General features: G+C 33.7%; 3 protein-coding genes and 3 long non-coding RNA genes across 7 annotated transcripts in view; 3 read left to right on the forward strand and 3 right to left on the reverse strand.

Moving 5' to 3' along the window:
- Positions 1–18,576, reverse strand: part of LOC124436599 — a 66,957-nt gene that overhangs the window by 30,227 nt on the left and 18,154 nt on the right. The window lies entirely within an intron of this gene.
- Positions 1–18,576, reverse strand: part of LOC124436604 (cytochrome b5-like) — an 83,070-nt gene that overhangs the window by 13,791 nt on the left and 50,703 nt on the right. The gene's annotated exons all lie outside the window — the stretch shown is intronic.
- Positions 1,448–4,532, forward strand: LOC124436610. The gene is made up of 2 exons (XR_006945404.1): positions 1,448–1,487; positions 4,473–4,532. It is a non-coding gene; the product is annotated as an uncharacterized LOC124436610 (long non-coding RNA).
- Positions 6,488–12,947, forward strand: LOC124436612. The gene is made up of 3 exons (XR_006945406.1): positions 6,488–6,638; positions 12,287–12,564; positions 12,816–12,947. It is a non-coding gene; the product is annotated as an uncharacterized LOC124436612 (long non-coding RNA).
- LOC124436603 (52 kDa repressor of the inhibitor of the protein kinase-like) lies at positions 12,446–18,379 on the reverse strand. 2 transcript variants are annotated; one of them, XR_006945400.1, is made up of 3 exons: positions 17,373–17,652; positions 16,394–16,567; positions 12,446–12,479 (listed from the first exon to the last, which is right to left on the reverse strand). XR_006945400.1 is itself a non-coding variant. In XM_046986576.1 (2 exons), the coding sequence occupies exons 1-2, from the start codon at positions 17,766–17,768 to the stop codon at positions 16,517–16,519; spliced, it is 447 nt and encodes a 148-aa protein (XP_046842532.1). In that variant the 5' UTR covers positions 17,769–18,379; the 3' UTR covers positions 16,325–16,516. The 2 variants fall into 2 exon arrangements, 1 of the variants encoding a protein (XP_046842532.1); XM_046986576.1 differs by lacking the exon at positions 12,446–12,479 and having other exon boundaries at positions 16,325–16,567; positions 17,373–18,379.
- On the forward strand, positions 13,661–15,541 carry LOC124436606. Its single transcript, XR_006945401.1, has 2 exons — positions 13,661–13,840; positions 15,395–15,541. It is a non-coding gene; the product is annotated as an uncharacterized LOC124436606 (long non-coding RNA).

The following is an 18,576-nucleotide window of genomic DNA, read 5'->3' on the forward strand; positions in this document are numbered from 1 at the left end:
ACTTTTTACAAGATAAACAAATAATCTGATCAGGGGCGTGAGAAGCAAGTAAAAGTTGTGGGGCTCAAGGTTTTAGGGGCAGTCTTTATTTTAAATGGGAATATCAGAGTAATTGATCTCGAAGACTCTAATTTAGAATAATTTTGTCACATCTCAGTAATCAGAGATACTTCAAAATTGATAGCGTTTGGACTTGACAGTTCACCATGCAAAGTTTTGTCATTTTGTGAACTTTTGAGGCAAACAAATATTTTAAATAGTCTATCTTACAACAAGTTGAACAGTAATAGACCAAATAAATCATGTGTACTATCACGTGAAACAAATGAGCTTTTTACTCCAAGTAGGCGCAATTTCTAAAGACATACCTAGTAAAACGTTTTTATGTGATCATCTGTGTTATGAATAAGATAAATAGATAGATAACTACATGAATGAGGAAAAAATTTCTTCTTGATAAAAGCTATGTTAGATAAAATTAAAATTATTGCACATAATGTATTCATAACTGAAATTCTGTGACGTACAGAGGTAATGCCTTTACAGAATGGAAGAATTAGTGTAACAATTATGAAAGGGGGTAGGGGCGATATCTTATTGATTGCTTATGTAACTACTAATCCTAACTCCTTTAATCCACAACTTGTACGTTTACTAAAGCTTCTAGTTTTAATAAAATCTAGAAGCAGAAAATATTATTTTCTGTGGCTACTACAAGCATACTTTGAGACAATGAAATTATTCTTACTAAATGACACATTGCAATTGCTTATTGCCTATGAACCAAGAAAGGCTGCAAAGTCCTATGTTTATGCGTTGTGTCAATCTAACACTATTTGAAAGGGAACATATTTATACATTCTGCTTTACCACACTGATTGCTTTTGAAAGTACTATTTAGTGTCAAAGAAATATGTTGGCATAATAAAATCAATGAATCTTAGTTCTTTCTAAAGGACATACGTATTTTAATGCGTGGTATTTGAAATATTAAATTTACTTCAGTAATGCTGATTTTTAGTGTTTAATTACTGTGAAAATCGTCCTTATTAAACTCTGAAAGTTTTTTTTAAAGGAAAAAACGCACGGCAGGCGAAATTTTCTCACCCAAAAATTTTGAATTGAAATCCAAGCATTTTAGCAGAAATTATGTCTAAGTATTCATAAGAGTAATGCAAAATGACAACTTGAAAATTTGGGATTCGATACTGAAGGACTCTAGATTTAGAAGTTTTACCAGGGGGTTTATGTCCCTAACACCCCGAGAAAGACTTGTGTCTTCGGCATTCGAAAGTATGTCCTCCCCACCAATATTCATGTCTGGCTACGTCACTGCTGTTATGAACAGAATTAAATATTTTACAAAAAAAACAGCAGGTAATTAGTATTAAAAATTTAGTGAACATTCCAATTTCTTTATTATCAAACAGAACTAAAGACATCATGTAGTTGGTTGATTCTTCTTTAATCTCTCTAAATTTGTGAAGGTAAGTTGATTTTAAAGTTTACCTGTCGTTGTAATATTGTATTTTACATTTATCATTTAATGTTTTATGTCCATTTATCAATTACTTTGCTTATTTTATGTCCTGAATATTGTCACTTGTCTTAAAAAACTCATAAGTCATTTCTGTACCATGCATATGTACAGTATTTAATTCTTTTTCTGACATGTCTCTTGTCAAGAAATAGAACAATTTTGTTTTCTTATTCATTTGCTACATCCTAAACCGAGTGTTAGACATGTCTAGCCAATCAGCCGAACCTCAAAATTTTGAGTCTAACATTTATATACACTATGGGAACAACCAAAGCTCAATGATTTTTGATTAATCAAGAGTACAAAATGTATGATGTCAAGTCTGGGATAGTAGCTTTCACATAAAAAAAGTGGCATGTTAAGTCAGTCAGGTTACGCTCATGGCTGCGCTCAGCAGTCCCACCATTTTGATATCTTATAAGAACTAAAGAAAATAGATGTTTGTGTTAAAAGAAGAATAGACTTCATTTTGTGGAGAAAATTCCAGATGCATACCAAAATGTGTGTGAAGAAGATATTTGTATCATTATGACGTCACACATGACGTCATTTGTCTAAACTTTCCTATTAGTTATTTTTGCATTTTTGTTGTGCTTAAAGATATTTACCCGAATTAAAATAACATTTGGTAGTAAATATAGCCTTCTTCAATGTTTGAACATTAAATGGAAAAGAACAACATCATTTTCTTAAGAATTGTTTTGCCTATGTGAACTGTTATTTACATTCTTATAAATGTTATGGAACCCATATTATCGATATAAAGATAACCTAAGTGGCTCAGGATAGCTTTTCCAAAGATAAGCTCTACTGTATGAGAAGGAACGCTTTAAATAATCTGTTTTAGGTATTGGGATAAACAACTTAATATTCTTTTAAATAACAATTAATATTCTTCGGTACAAGATATTTTGCATGCACACGAAAGCAATTCTAAATTTCTTTTGGCACAGGCCTTTATCCCAAACACACAATTTCAAACGTGCTTTTATAAAATTCATTGATAACTTTCCACCCTTGTACACGTGAAATTGTTTTTCAGACAGTGTTGGGGCGAGTCTTTTCCAGATGACTGTTCGACAGTTGGTGCGCATCAGTTAAGGACTTTGTTCTTAACAAAAGACCTTCTGTTCTTAACAAAAGAGCTTCTGTTCACCTTTTTGTGCCTTAGACAAATAAGGCTCTTATCCTAACATAATGACATTCAGGGGCTTTTTGCCGTTTATATGTAGGTAAATTAAGACCAATTTAAATTCTCATGAAGAACGTCATCTATCTTTAGACAATGGCGGAATTAGGAGGTAGAATTTCAGATAGTATTTTCAATGATATTTGAAAAGTTTACTCGTTAAAAAATGCAAAAAGCTCAGAATGTCGATATGCTACGGTAAGGGCTTTACTGTGCTAAGAAAGGAAAAGTTATGCACCAGAAAAAATTTTAGGGGCCAAGGCTTGTGCCAAAAGAAATTTAGAACTGCTTTTGTATACGTGAAAAAGGTCTTGTTGAGTAGAAAATTGTCGTTGACTGAAAGCAGGATTTAAATGAACTGACATGTGCTCTTCCAGTGCAATAACATGACCACAGATGATGAACCTGATAATAATCAACTTCTGCGCACACATTCTTGTATGCATTTTCTGCTTGTTTTTATAAAAAGTAATCTTATTCTTCCATTAAGAGAAATATGCTTTTCTTTAGTGCTTACAGAAAATCAAATTGGCGACCATGTTGAGCGTAACCTGATTTACCAGTTTAAATATGAAATCTTCCATTCCAGACTTGCCATCACACTTTTTAGTCACTTCGAAATTTCAAATTCTGGTATACGAAAACATAGGATGTTGACAGTATAATGGTTGCTGTAGAAACGATTTATCTGCTTCTGAAGGGCAGGGTTAACATATTAAATAAATATATTTTCGCTTCACTTTGGCCAAATTGACTTGACACCTTCCCCAACCCACAAGGAAATTTTTAATTAGGAAATTTTTCAATTCATCCTAAAGAAAGCAGCAAATTTTACGTTTTATGGCATTCATTTGTACTTTTCCTATCACTCCGTTGCGACAGTCGACTTCTGTAAATTCTCAGTAAAGAACAAGAAAGTGAGGGTTATAAGGGAAGCTTTCTTTTTTTTTCTTGTTCTCGCTGTTTTGTACGGGTTGGCTTTCACTACTCTAGTTTTCATCAGTGAGAAATAAATCGTTTGAAATTATGTTGTCTGAATAATTCAACTCACTTTTCGAGTGTTCTTCCTTCGACTTATATATTTTGTTGCGTTTTTTTTTTGCGTTTTTTTCTCTTTGGTTGACGAATTTTGTTTACATTTAATTGTAAAATTACTCGCATTAAACCGCCGGTCCATTACGGGAAAATAATGGACCGGCAAAAACGTTGCTGAGCCAATCAAAGCGCGCCATTTTGCCGGAAATGATGCTTGCCATATGATACACTATTTTATTTAAAGGGGGATAAAACTGAACAAAATGTCCGACTGCCCCACAAATACCTAATTGCAGGACGACTACTGTTGTTTTTTATTAGAGGCCTCCTCCCAAGTTTCTTTCAACACTTCACAGTCACAAACTTTTTTTAGACTGGAAATTGTGGTATTGAACATATTTTCCCAGATCACATTTCCAGAAAATAATATAAAATAATATCTTAACTTGTAACTTACTTAACATTTCATTTTTCTCACTTACTATTGGCTGGGCTCATTGCTTGTCACAAATTATTTGACTCTGAGTATAACTATCAAATTTCCAACAAGTCTTTGACAGTTTTCTAATGCCATACTCGTTACAACCACTTTCGTGTATGTGGAACTTAAATTTACCTAATCAAACTTCATTCAACTATTTTCTTTGTCCATGAATTAGAATTGAAAAACAAATAATGTTTATGTAAATCTTCTTCTACTTCCCGTAGATGGAGTCAAGAGAAGAAAGGAATAACTACTATATGCAAAAAATACTTACAGATGTTGTTGAAAAGAAACTTGTTGATTTATTTATCAATGAGTGGAACAATCATTACAAAAATCTCATGGAATATGGGATAATACAAACGTCAGTTGTCAGAAGTTATTCGATATTGAAAGAACAAAAAAGAAACCTTAAGACAAACATATTTTGCCAAAGTTTCAAGATGGTGACACCAGTAAGTGGGATTGTACAACACTATTTGCAGCAATACTGTTTTCCAACTCAAATGGAACAAAAGTTAACTCAAAAGTTAGATCTGCAGTTGATGCATTTCGTATTGTTAGAAAAAAATTTATTCATGATAATCCTGGAAGAGTATCTGATACCGAATTTGACAAAATGCTTTGTGATATTGAAAAGTCATTTAAAGATCTAGGATTTTCATTCAATGAAATTAAAGAAATTAAATGTCAGCGAGACAGATTTAATTCATTTCAAGTACTTCCTTGCAAAGCAAATCACGATGTGGTTAAACGTAAAGACTTACTTAATCAAATCACAGCAAATCTCAATAACTTACGCAGTGCTAACTATAATGAACTGACATATTACTGTATTTCTGGTAATCATGGCAGTGGTAAATCTCAAACAGCTAGACAATTTTGTGAAGAAATGTATAACTCGTTTGACTAGGAAAAGAATACGACATTTGCGATGACACTCGAAGGAAAAGATATCGACTCTCTTTCGAAAACATATGCAGAACTTTGTAAACGATTAAACAATAAAAAACTGTCATTGAAAATATTTTAAAAGAAGCAAAAAGGAGCGAAGGCAAAATCAAAGATTTTCAATTATTGCTGACACAAGAACTGAAATCATGGCAAATATGGTGGATTGTTGTAGATAACGTGGTTGAACTTCATAAAATTTATCCATTATTACCTCAAGTTGGTGATCATAGCTGGAAAAATGGTCAAATTATAGTAACAGTCCAAAATACAGATGCTATACCACCAGATGGAAATCTAAAGAAACACATTTCAGTTAGTCATGGTATGAACAATGAAGAATGTCGACAAATTCTATCTGTCTTTTCTGATATTTCAAATCATAATGAAAAATATATAAAGGATTTATCAGACAAATTAAATCGTCAACCTTTGGTATTGGCAAATGCTGCTTCCTACGTAGGTATTGTAAAAAGTGTAAATCCGATATTCACGTGGGAGCAATAGTTTGATAAGTTGAATGAAGGCGAGCGACAGAACAAGGATGGCAATTTTCAAAAAATAAACACAGCTTACTTTGGAATGAAAACTGTTATGTTATAAGTACAAAAAAATGCTGAAGAATCCATCTTGTTTAAACATGTTTTTAAGCTTTTCTCAATAATATCTTTCGATCCCTTACCACAAGATGTTATAATACCATTTATTAAAAGCATTGATCCACAAAAATCTGCAGAAGATGTCTGTCTTGAATTAAAGCATTGTTCTTTATTCCTTCAAACGGAAAACAACGACATCTGCCTGCACAGCGTTGGACACGAAGCCATTGTAAATTATTCGTGGCAGACCTTTGGTTGTAAACAAAACGAAAACAGTTCTAAAAAGTATGCAGCTGATCTTTAGTGCCCAAGGAACTGCTTGGGCACTAAATCGTTTTGAAGACAGAGAAGATGAAATCAAAATAATTCCACATCTAATTAAATTCATAACAAATTCATCATTTCAACATTTCCTAAATAAGTTGATCGATGTAAAATCATCAAAACAAAAACTTGATGAAAGAAATTGGAAATTTGCCAAATACTTTGTAGATGTTTTGGTAAGATTTTGCAACTATAAACTTGCAACTAAAGTACTTCATGACATAACAGAAATTCAAATTAAAGTGTTAGGTGTTGATCATATTAATGTTTCATATTCGCACAACGAGCTGGGTGAGTTGCTTTGGAAGTTTGGAGAGTACGAAAAAGCAAAAGATTTTTATGAACGAGAGATAGAAATTAAAACAAAAGCATTCCGACCTGACCATGTTAATATTGCGACAATGTACAACAATCTAGGTTTGGTTTAAAGAGATATTGGAGAGTACGAAAAAGAAAAAGATTTTTGTGAGCAAGCGATGAAATTTTCAACCATTGTACTTGGTGCTGATGAGGAAAGTAAGTGTAACATAAATAAAACGAGTGATAACGATAAATTCTGATGATTTTGTGCTATTTTCCACTGAACTTTGAAAATATGTTTTGTTGTTTTTTAAATAAATGAAAACAAATGACTTTTTAAAAAATGAAAATGGGAAACTACAGTAAAACAAAGATATAGCAGTTGTCGAAAACTTAAATATTGCGCAGAACAGCTTATTCGTCATTTTGTATTAGCTAAGTGTTTCTGAACTTGTTGAAAACTGTTAAGCGGTTGATTTTAAAAATATGAAAGATATTGGATTGAACCTCATAGTTTGTGTTATCAAAGCACGTGATCAATTTTTTTATAGTTAGCTACATTTTGCTTACAAATAAGCTCTAGTTGCATTTATTGTATCAGTACAATCGAATTGTTCTGTTACTTCACCAGTATAAAGCAAACGCGGAGTTTTTTTGATGCTTGCCTGTGATTTCTAATCATTAAATTATTTTAATATTTTCATTAATAAAAGCTCTTGGTAACAGGGGTTAAATGTTAAACTCTTTACGCCAAATCGGACGGGGGTAAGTATTCGTATATTCAACTATTTTTTTTCATTTAAGTGCGATTGCTCTTTCAATGAAGCCTGTCTATCATCATTTTTTATATAACAAAATGTATGTACATCCCACTAAATCGAATCTTTTTTCCTGACTGTTTGACTGAAATCGAGCAGTAAAAGCGAATGCGGTTCGGATACTTAAAACTCTGATATAGCATATGAAAATTTACTTTCGAAGTTCGTCGTTGAGGATACAATAGTGGCTAAATCACTTGTTAATTTAGCAACTATCCAACTGTCGTTTGTCGTCTCGTACTTATTGATTTTGAACGCTGCGTTTGCGGTTAATGCAGAATCAGCGAAATGCATTGAACATAGTACGGCTTGAGTACTGCTGAGAAACAATTTTAGTCTCATGGGGAAACGATGTACTAAGACACCCTCTCTGTGTTTACTGTTTGTACAACTTTTTCCGTTTGGTCAACCAGCAACACAATATCCTTATCGACGCTTTTTTTGCCGAATTTTGCGTACTCGCCATATTTTTACTTCCAGTGTATCGCTACGTTAGTAGCTTGGTAAAAAATTCTCCTTATTTTATGTGCATTTTGATATTGCATGGGTTACAAAACAACAGACTACGTAAAGGAAGGCACCCATTTCTCGAAATTTATAAGTCTTATTGAGAAGTTTATAAAACTATAGTAGACTGGAACTAAGCGAATTACAGTTAGTTGCTGACAACATGCATTGCGTGTGTATTAAACCACAGACTGCGCAAGGATGCGGCACCCAGTTCATTGAGAATTATAAGTTTATTTTAGAAGTTTATAAATTTTAACGGATTGTATATATTGTTTATTTATTTGTATTACTCTTTTTCACCAACTATACTTGATTTTTGCAAAGAAAACTCATAAAAAAGTGTAAATCTCATTTTGGATATGTTCTGGTTCCTATATATTTTTATTAACTTAATAGCTTTAAAATTGTACTTCCGTATTTTAAATGACGTCACGCGCTGAAATTGAAGTTCGCATCAAAACAAGAAATTAGGCCACATTCGAACGCAAATTTCGATGCTTTCCCGTCCACCAAATTCAGTGTGCAATAGCTCAAAATGATGAGTACAATGCAGAGAAAATGTTAGTGTCAAAAAATGAAATATGAAAATTTCACTCAGTAACACTTTAAAGAACAACATGTAAATACATCATTATTAAGAAAAAGAAAACCCAGAGGTTAGCCCTATATCAAGGGTCTCCTATTTATGTAAAAAATCTTACAGAACCAGTTAATAAAAAATAAAGAATAATAAATAAAAAAATAAATAGTAAATAATAAATAAATAAAAAAATGTCAAATAAGAAACAGCTAAATATCAATTATTAACTGACGATTCAATAAATATTCATGCGTTTCTTCAATTTTGATTTAAACTCTCGAACGTTAGGGCTGTCACAAAAATTAAATAAATTAATAGGAAGATTATTCCAGGGTTTGATAATTCTGACAAAGAAAGAATTTTTGTAACAGTTCAGTCTTGCGAGTTTGAGTAGTTTATATGGGTGGTTAGATCTCGATTTAGTGTTTATACAAAGTTCAAAATATTCGCTGAAATTCAATCCATTTAGATTGAATACAGTTTTATAACATTCCACTAAGGAAAGGAAATCTCTCCTTTGTACTAAAGAGTTCCATTTAAGAATTTTACACCTCTCCGTTTTTAAAGGTGAAATATTAGCCCAAAGTTGTCGTTTTTATAGTTGTTATGGAAATGTTTTTTGTGTAACAACAAAGTCCGTTGAATGACATCTCATACACGTTAGAAATTTGAAAAATTGATTGCAAAAATTGACTTCGGTAAAGATGAAAATGAATTTATCATTGAAATTTGTAAGAGTCGCTGCATTTTCCTTGATGTGACCACAATTACGTTACCTCTCGCAATCTAAGGGAGGGCGTTCGGAAAATACAGAAAAGTTTGTAAAAGTTACTGGGTCATTTGGCAAAACAGTGATCACAAAGCAAATTTTTAAACCTTGAACAAGTTTGGTGTAATATATATCAGTTTAAAACATAGGGTGTTTAATCTAAGTTCATCAATTTATTTTTGTGGCCACATACTTGACGGGCTACACACATGTACGCATTGCGTACCTATTTTTAATGATTTATTTTTTTTTTTGTTACTCTACAGGTGTATCAAAAAAACCTGAAAAGATTGGAAAACGTCACTAAAGTAATCAGCAAGCACTATATGCAAAAACCTTTGATTAAATAGGTAGTTGCACTTCCAATGCCCTACCCGACAGCAAAATGTGCTTAAAACCATCATCAATTATTCATATTTGGATTAATTTACCCTAAAATTTACTCATAATTGATGAGGATTATAATGTAATAGCGGAAACGAAAAATTTAAAATAATCCGCTATTTGAAAGCTAAGTGTTCGCATACGCATCAGCCAAATTCCTAAAACTTTGTTACCTTGAGCAACATGTGCAAAATTTTCACCCTATGTGTTTCAATTGCTTTTTAAGCTGTGTCGTTTTTGTGCGCAAGCCATTTCATATTTACTTCTTAATAACACGATTTTCACCCTATGTGTTTCAATTGTTTTTTAAGCTGTGTCGTTTTTGTGCGCAAGCCATTTCATATTTACTTCTTAATAACACGATTTTCACCCTATGTGTTTCAATTGTTTTTTAAGCTGTGTCATTTTTGTGCACAAGCCATTTCATATGTACTTCTTAATAACACATCTTTCACTCTAATAATGGTTATTAGCTACTTGCAAAAATTTTACTGTCAGATTAACCGTTGAAAGTCCAACTAACTATTTTCTCTAAAGATTCTTGCAAATCTTGCGCACTGACTTTTATACACCCTGTGTATTGTTCTTTTTTTTAATTGAGATACATGTAAAAGTTACTCACAATTAAAATCAACCCACTGTTTCCACTTTCCCGTTTTGAAATTTTTGATGAACGTTTTGAATATGCGTCAAAACATTCAATGCTTAACGCAAACATTATCAATGTATCAAAATGTATTTTTCAAATCAACTTGAACCTTAATTCGTCAGCTTTAGGTAAAAGTGCTTTTGTGAAAAATCATGTATGCATGTTTGACATCTCTAGTTTATTGATTAGGTACTCATCGTAAACTTTTTACCAACTAATAATCATTACAATTGTTGTTATAGACATGGGATTTTTCATAAAAGCAACGAAAGATTTAGATCTCGTAGTTGATACCGTGAAGAAGCATTATGTACCTCCCATTGATGCGGTAAAGAATAATGATGATTTCTTTATCAAAAATTTTCTTGACGAACATAACGATATTCGAGATGAGATTCTTGCGAATTAAAGAGGTAAATCTCGATAAATCGTTTCTACACTTCCTCTAAATTTAATATTTCGTTAAGATAAGTGCGCACACTAAGCAGAAATTTACGTTTTATTGTTGATGACATCATCGGTTGTTATTGAAAACAAAAAATTTGCAAACTCGAAAAATTTTCACTACCACTTGATAGACAAGTAGGTTTATCTTGGTTTAATTTGCGTTGCTCAAACTTCGGTTAGTGTTAAAACAAGGATTAAATTTAACCCTACTCGCTAGGCGCATTAAATTTCTTAACCCTAGGTTAACATATTAATTTCGTAAGCAATCAACTATTGACGTGTTTTGCTTTAACGTTTTAGTCTACGTAGACTGAATAATAACGGTTTTTATTGAACTCATATTGTAAATTGACCTTTTTTGATTCGCTAGTCTACATATTGTATGTATATATAGTCTCTTAATCCTCGACAAAAAGCTTGTATGGTCACGTGGATTTTGGATGATATTTGATATGATAATATATTACATCAGTAGCTGTCCTTGTGATAACAGAAGATCTCGAGGCAACCATGTTATTACTAATATTACGTATTTTAACGTGAAATTAAGAATTGATTACTCTCTCTCCCCCTTCGATATTCACTATTTACAATTCGATTGCAAATAAATGATAGCTAACCCCCCCCCCCTAACCCCCAGAAAATCTTCCCCTGTAAATATATTGAATTTTTTGTGGCTTTGAACTCATAAATATGAATGAAAAAAGGTTTAAAAACTGAAAAACAGTCAAGGAAAAGAGAAACAGACACTTTTGTGACAATATGACCGGGGTTATCGTAAATATTTTTTTATCAATTTAATGAATTTAAAGGAAATTTGAGCAATTTTTGCAATTTTTCGTTAATCACAGTAGCTAAGTTTTACTATCTAAAACATTCATACGTATGATAACTGGCTTGCTAATTTCATATTGTACTTTATGACAAATTCCGAAATTCATATAATTAATTAGGGATGATGTCATAAAACTTTGTTTTTAAAGGCAAAAACGCGAAAAAATCAAGTTTTAAAGAACTTGCGATGGCCAGCGCTTGCCCCAACTTGCTTAAAAATTTGATAGCTTGTGCAAAACAGTCCATATTTGTACTCAAGGTGATTGAATTGTTCACCGATTAATTTTTCGTGCACAAAGCCTGTGATGAAGGACTTTAAACAACGGTATTTTCACTTGAATGTCGTATGAATGTTTTATGCAGTGCGGTGTTTGAAATCAAATGAAGATATGATCTTCGCACTTTGCTGGACAATTTAAGCAATCGTCTCAGGACCTGAAAAAATCAGGTGACTCAACGGGATTCGAACCCATGACCTCTGCGGTGCCGGTGCAGTGCTCTGACCAACTGAGCTATGAAGTCACACAGTGGTGAGCAGGTCAATATTGTTGGGCTCATGTTTTCTCGTATTTCACTGGTAAAACATTTTGCATTTTTCAAAAATTTCATTATTAGCTGTACAAAAGAAGTACCAAATTAAGCGATAAAGGTTCTCTGTTTATTATACAGAGTCTCTATAAGCGACTTGTTGAATTAAGTTTACTACTATAATATCAGTACCAAAATTGTCCAACGCTATAGTAACCTATGAACGACACTACTTTGATTTATTGTATTATGAATATGAAATTAATATTCATTTAACATGGTAGACTATGTATTAAGATTAATTGTTTTCAATATTTGTTTGACTTTTAAAATAATATTTTATAGTTTTTCTTGGATTTGTGGTGGATATGGGGTACGGTGGAAACCTCGTCCTTCTTTATTTGTGAATGTAGCAGCAGAAAGACAAAATGATGAAGATGCATTAAGAAAAGAAATTGATGAAACTTTTGGATGGAAAGCTTCTCATTACTTTGAATTTGTACCGGAACGACAAGAGAAATCGGAATTTCGTGTGTTTCTAGACATAGAAAACATAAAAAGGAAGAAAGATCCAAATTCCACAAGAGGAAATATTGAAGATGAATGTGAAACAAAGGCAAAAGGTACTGTCACAATGTTTTTGTAACAAAGATAAGAAACAATACGCTTTGACACGGCAAAACGGTGACGATCTGGTAACTATTTTTATATTTTGTAAGAACTCAAAGAGATAAAGCAATAGATAAAAATAGGTGCTTGTTGCTTTTAAAGCAATATACACATTAAAAAATGAAACATTTAACAAACCACTGACTTTATGACATTTAAGTAGTTGATGATAAAAAGATTTTTTGCACTCTTAATGACATTATAGAGCCTGACTGGAAAACAATTTGGGAAATAATTGAAGATAAGCAAAAGATTTGGAGAAGGAAGTGTTGAAACATTTCGGACGTCAGCTTAGACACAGATGCTCTAAAGAACGTTGTCACCACTAAATGCGAGCGTCCTTTTCTGAGTAAGGTAGATTCCAGAGTGTTAATGAAAAAGAGCATAGAATAGCCCATAGTTGCTACAGCTCTTGAGTATGATTTTTAGATAAGCAACAACTTATGTTGATGTTGTTGTCATAGTATAAAGTTGATTTGATGTTTAATAAGTACGTTCTCTTAACGATGTTATGATATGATTCGAAAGCAGGCTTGCCTTTTTGGCAGTCTTATATATCTACATTACTTCACTTGTTAGCTTATACATCGATATTCGTCAGCAACTTTCATCTGAGGTTTGCAAATTATATGCGTGTGCACTAAGCTCATAAAGACGGATAACAAAAGGTTTGTCCAGAAAGCAAGCAAAAGAAGCAGGGTGAAATGCCAGGCTCCTTTATATAAAATAACGATTTGAAACATAATGATATGCATGTGTTTTGGAAATAAAGCTTTAATCATAAATGTATATAAGACATTTTAAAGGTTGATTTAAATTGCAAGTCGTAAAGCGTCGTTGTGTCACAATGTACTTTGTGACTTGGTGGACAACACCATGCAACTCCATCTTTTGTTAAATTGTGTTGTACGTAAAGCATGTGTTGGTGTAAGTTTGTTCAGATTGTCAATTGAACAATCCGTACCATGGTTTGCCAGAACCAACAAATATGTTTACAAATTCAGTACTTTAATTATTTTAAGTTATATATTATGTTTTTTTAAGGTCTTCCTGATCACTATGCCAATTTTAAAGACGATTCCAACGGAAAAAATTCCATCGATGTTAACCCTGGTTATAGTACGTCAAAGAAGTACTGTCGTTTTAAATCGATGATGATCGTTTATTTGAAGAAATGTTTCTTGATAAAAGATTTGCCATTCGAAAAGATGTGCGTATGAAGCTCAAAAGGTGAACTTTTCTCTACAGTTATTTAGGTCTAAAAAGACTACAGTTGTTACATAAGGATGAATTCAATCATAGCCTCAATCAACGACTTGAAACTAAATCTTGTGTAGCAGTTTTTAATTTTTGTCCGGCAAAGTAGTTCATGGTTTATTACCGGTTTTCATAAGTAAGTGACAAGGAAGTTACCAATGCAAAGAAAATACAAGCATCTGTCACCACTCAACGACATAAATTGTGGAGCAGCATATATTCTACAGGCAATGAGAATAAAATGTGGAAACAAGGAGCACTGGTTTTAAAATTGATGGGGGATATTTAGTCTAAACGTCCCTCATCGTATGTTTAAGGGGATAATTTAACAGCAGTAGGAAACTCACTTACTGAAGTTCAAGCTGCTATGAATTTCGATCTGGAATGCCTAAGAAGGTGGTTGATTGCTAATAAACTAAGCCTAAATGTTGCAAAGACTGAATTTTTGTTGATTGGCTCTAAACCAGTTATTAAAAGTATAGCAAATCAGCAACCAAACATTGCGATAAAAAACAAAACAATAAAACAAGTTTGGGATTCTAAGTCTCTTGGTGTAACCCTCGATCAGCACTTGTCGTGGAAGAAAAATACTGACAATATTTGTACGAAGATTGCCTCAGGGATATCAGCTCTTCGTCGGGCTAAAGACTATGTCCATAAAGACACTCTTCTTTCCATTTACAACGCTCTTATGCATCCTTACTTTACTTACTGCTGTGAAGTTTGGGACGTGTTCGGCGAAACTCAATCCAAACGCTTACAAAAACATCAAAATCGAGCTGCTAGAATCATCGCAAACATGAGTAATGTTGTTGATCACGAAATTGCTTTGAGAGCTTTAGAGTGGGAGCCTCTTGATATTCAAAGGCAAAAAAGTAAAGGAACCTTATGTTTAAATTGCTTAACAACATGGGTCCAAAATCACTTACTACTTTATTTAGTTTCAAAAGCGAATCAACTGATTATCAACTTCGTGGTTTTAAAAAAACACTATGCTTACCTCAGCCACGAACCAATAGCATGAAAAAAAGCCTAGCACTTAATGGGCCACAAGTCTGGAACTCATTGCCAAATGAACTTAAAGAAATTAGTTCTCTAGCGACCTTTCAAAGGAAAATCACTTCCCACTTTCCCAAAACAAATATGTACTCAACTAATTGTTAATAGCTTTCTAACCTAGCTATACTTCATTTAATGTACATTTTAGTGTCTTGTGTATCGTAAAATGTAAGTAGTTCACTATTCTATTGTAATTTTCATTTTTGCACACGCCCCATGTGGAAATCAACTTGTATGTTGACAATGGTAAGCGTGTTAAAATAAAATTATCTATCTATCTATCTATCTAACTGAAGATCTCGACGCAGCCATGTTATTAATAATATTATGCATTTTACCATAAAATTAAGCACAAGTACGATCAACAAGAATTGATTACGTTCTCCCCCTCCCCTATGTCCACTATAACAATTCGATTACACATTCATGATTGCTATTTGCTAAACATTTCACTTTTTTATTTTACAGTTTACCTTGGATGCGGGGAGAGTATGGAAACGTCGGTCCAAACGAGAAGATACCATATTTCCATTTGATTATCACAGTTGATTATGATAATGGAGATTTTGAGGAAGATGTATTGAAAAATGAAATAAATAAGAATTTTGAACCTTATGCATTGAGGTATTTTGAATTTCGTCCGAAACCATCCACTAGACCGAAGCTTCACCTGCTATCGAAGATTGCAGTAGGAAGAAACAATCAGATAGTTTCAAAAGGCACATTAACAATTTGTTCTGTTGTCACAACGGGAAACATTACGCTATGACCAGGGGCGGATCTAGGATTTTCCAAACGTCAGTCCTAAACCGGCGAACGCCAGAGGCGTTTGCCCGTAAGGGGTCTGAGGGCATCCCCTCCCTGGAAAATGTTGAAGCCTAGGGTCCCAGAAATGCGATTTCCAGCGTTTTGGAATAGCTTTACAAGAAATTTTCAAAGTGAATGAAATCGCAATTTTTTCATTTTTTTCTTACAAAATATTGAGGACAAACACGCTAAGACCGTTTTTCCCAATGTCAGGGCTCTTCAGCATGCCTAGGAAACACATAGTGCAAAGCAACAATGTGATTCCGGAAATGGACAGTCTTTGCTTTAGCAGCAACGGCGCATTAAGCAGCCAGTTGCACTGTCTTGCATTTCTGCAGCAACGGGGCATTAAGCAGCCAGTTGCACTCTCTTACATTTCTGCAGCAACGGCGCATTGAGCAGCCAGTTGCACTGTCTTACATTTCTGCAGCAACGGCGCATTTAGCAGCCAGTTGCACTGTCTTACATTTCTGCAGCAACGGCGCATTAAGCAGCCAGTTGCACTGTCTTACATTTCTGCAGCAACGGCGCATTAAGCAGCCAGTTGCACTGTCTTACATTTTTGCAGCAACGGCGCATTAAGCAGCCAGTTGCAAAGTCAGTAATATTTCTACAGTAACCTAGCCATAACACATTAAGCAAATTTCAAACGTGTATTACCTTCAGCAAACATATTGATCAGTCTTTCTATGTCAGGAATAATTTCTGGGTGAATTCGCATTAAAGCCAGGCCATTTAAACGTTCCTCTACCATAGTTCTCCTTTGGTAGGTTTTTAGATTCCTCAGTGCTGAAATTGATCTCTCACATTCACATGAGGTGATTGGTAGTGTACCTAAAATGCGAAGAATAACTTTAATATTTGCAAATCCTGGAAATGTTACATGCTTCAGTGTTTTGACGATGTTTTCTGGCAAAGGCCCATTGTGCGTTTCCCAGTATAAACGCCATTGCCTTAATTCAGCTTCTAAACCAAGGGGGATGGGCAAGTCATCATGATAGAATTTTGCAACACTTTTAAACTGTTCTTTCCAATCAATTCCTTTGTCCGACAGAGTCATCATTTTGACGGGAACGATAGATAATCCTCGGTACACATTAACACTATCCAAGTTAAACCTAGTTCTCAAAGATATTTGAAGATGGTCTAATAAAGGAACAGTGATGGATAGTTTATAATGTTCTTTGAATGATTGACTGGGGGGATTACATCGCATAGTTTGTCTTCCAGCAATTCGCTTTTTTGTTTCTTGAGCGTTGACCTCTTCAGCAAGTTTTAAAGCCTCTTCATACCAAGTGTTATGATAAAAATTAATGCTTTTCCTCATGTTGGCTACATCATTCTTCAAAGTGGTTATCAAATGAAAACCATCCATAACATCAATAGTTTTTCCCTGCAACAATTGCGTGACTGGAAGAGTAGCATCAAGAATATTTTTTGTAATAACTAGCGCAACAATAAAATGAAATTGAGTAACTAATGAAAGTAACTGGGAAGCATCAGCAGCAAGGGAAGGCTTCACCTCGCCGCTTACATTGTTTATCATGTCCTGAAGAGTGTCGATTAAAGGGATAAACAACTGTTGAAACGTGTCAAGACTGTCAACTCGCTCAACCCATCTGGTTTTACAAAGACTTACCAGTTTTGCCTTCTTGGTCTGAACATCTGACTTTTTAACGTGCTCAGCAAAGGGCATGTTGCGTGTCTGTGATATGTTGATAAAATTGGCAGCTTGAGAAACAACAGATAACATGTTATTAATTTCAACGTTAGAAAGAGTGTCACAGACAGACAAATTTAGTCGATAACTGTAACAGTGAGTGTAAAGAGCTTTAGGATTAATTCTTAAAATTTGGGCTGCTAAACCATTTATATACCCAGAAACAGCCCTTGCACCATCATAACCTTGTCCCCTGCAATCCATAATGGGTAAGGCAAATTTCTCTCGAGTTTCTAAAATAAGCTTTGAAAGTTTTTGACCACTCAACCCCCATTTGTAATGCAGGAAACACATGAACTCTTCTTTAACATTCATTGAAAAGTCAACAAACCGTAGAACAAGGGACAATTGCTCTTTGTGAGAAGAATCAGCATCTTCATCTGCAATGATAGAGTAATATCTATTTTTTTTATCTCGTTTATAATATCTTCTGATATTACCTGACCAATACAGTTGATGATTTTGTTTTGGCTGGTCTTGGAAATATAACTTTTATTCTTGCCACATTTGAGCAAATGATTTTCCAAAGTTTGATCACAAGCTCTAACTCTAAAATTTAAAGATTCAACAAAATTACCAACATTTGCCATTGACTGAATAGCAACCGACCTCTGGGTGAAATTGAGCATCGTCACGATGACCTCGTAATCCAATGCCAAGCCTTCCACAAAAAAGAACTGTATCAACAATTTCTTTAAGAATTTTCCTATTTTGCTCAATTTCAAGTTTTATGTTAGTATCTAAGATATTTTCAATGGGTTGAGCTACACCTGACATTTGAGAGCATATATTATTCAAAATTGGAGAAGTAGATGCATGTAGTCCCATTTTTTCCCCTTACAATTTCCAGCATGTCGCCTAAATGTACCTACAGCATCATTCCAATGACGAAAAGGTGAACGAAATAGATTTTTTATTCTCGAGCATTTACTGGGAATTGATGTCCAAAAGAACACATGATAAGCAATAAGCACCATCTTCTTTTGGTGAATAACACAGCCAGGTAAAATCTTTGAGCCATTCATATTGAAAAGACCTTTTATTGTTCTCACTCAAAGGAGGAAAAGTGTAATTTTCATCAGGTTTAAAAACATTTTTAAGAAGCAAACAAATATCAGACATT

Source organism: Xenia sp. Carnegie-2017, unplaced genomic scaffold (assembly GCF_021976095.1).
Source record: "Xenia sp. Carnegie-2017 unplaced genomic scaffold, XeniaSp_v1 HiC_scaffold_16, whole genome shotgun sequence".
Classification (NCBI taxonomy): domain Eukaryota; kingdom Metazoa; phylum Cnidaria; class Anthozoa; order Malacalcyonacea; family Xeniidae; genus Xenia; species Xenia sp. Carnegie-2017.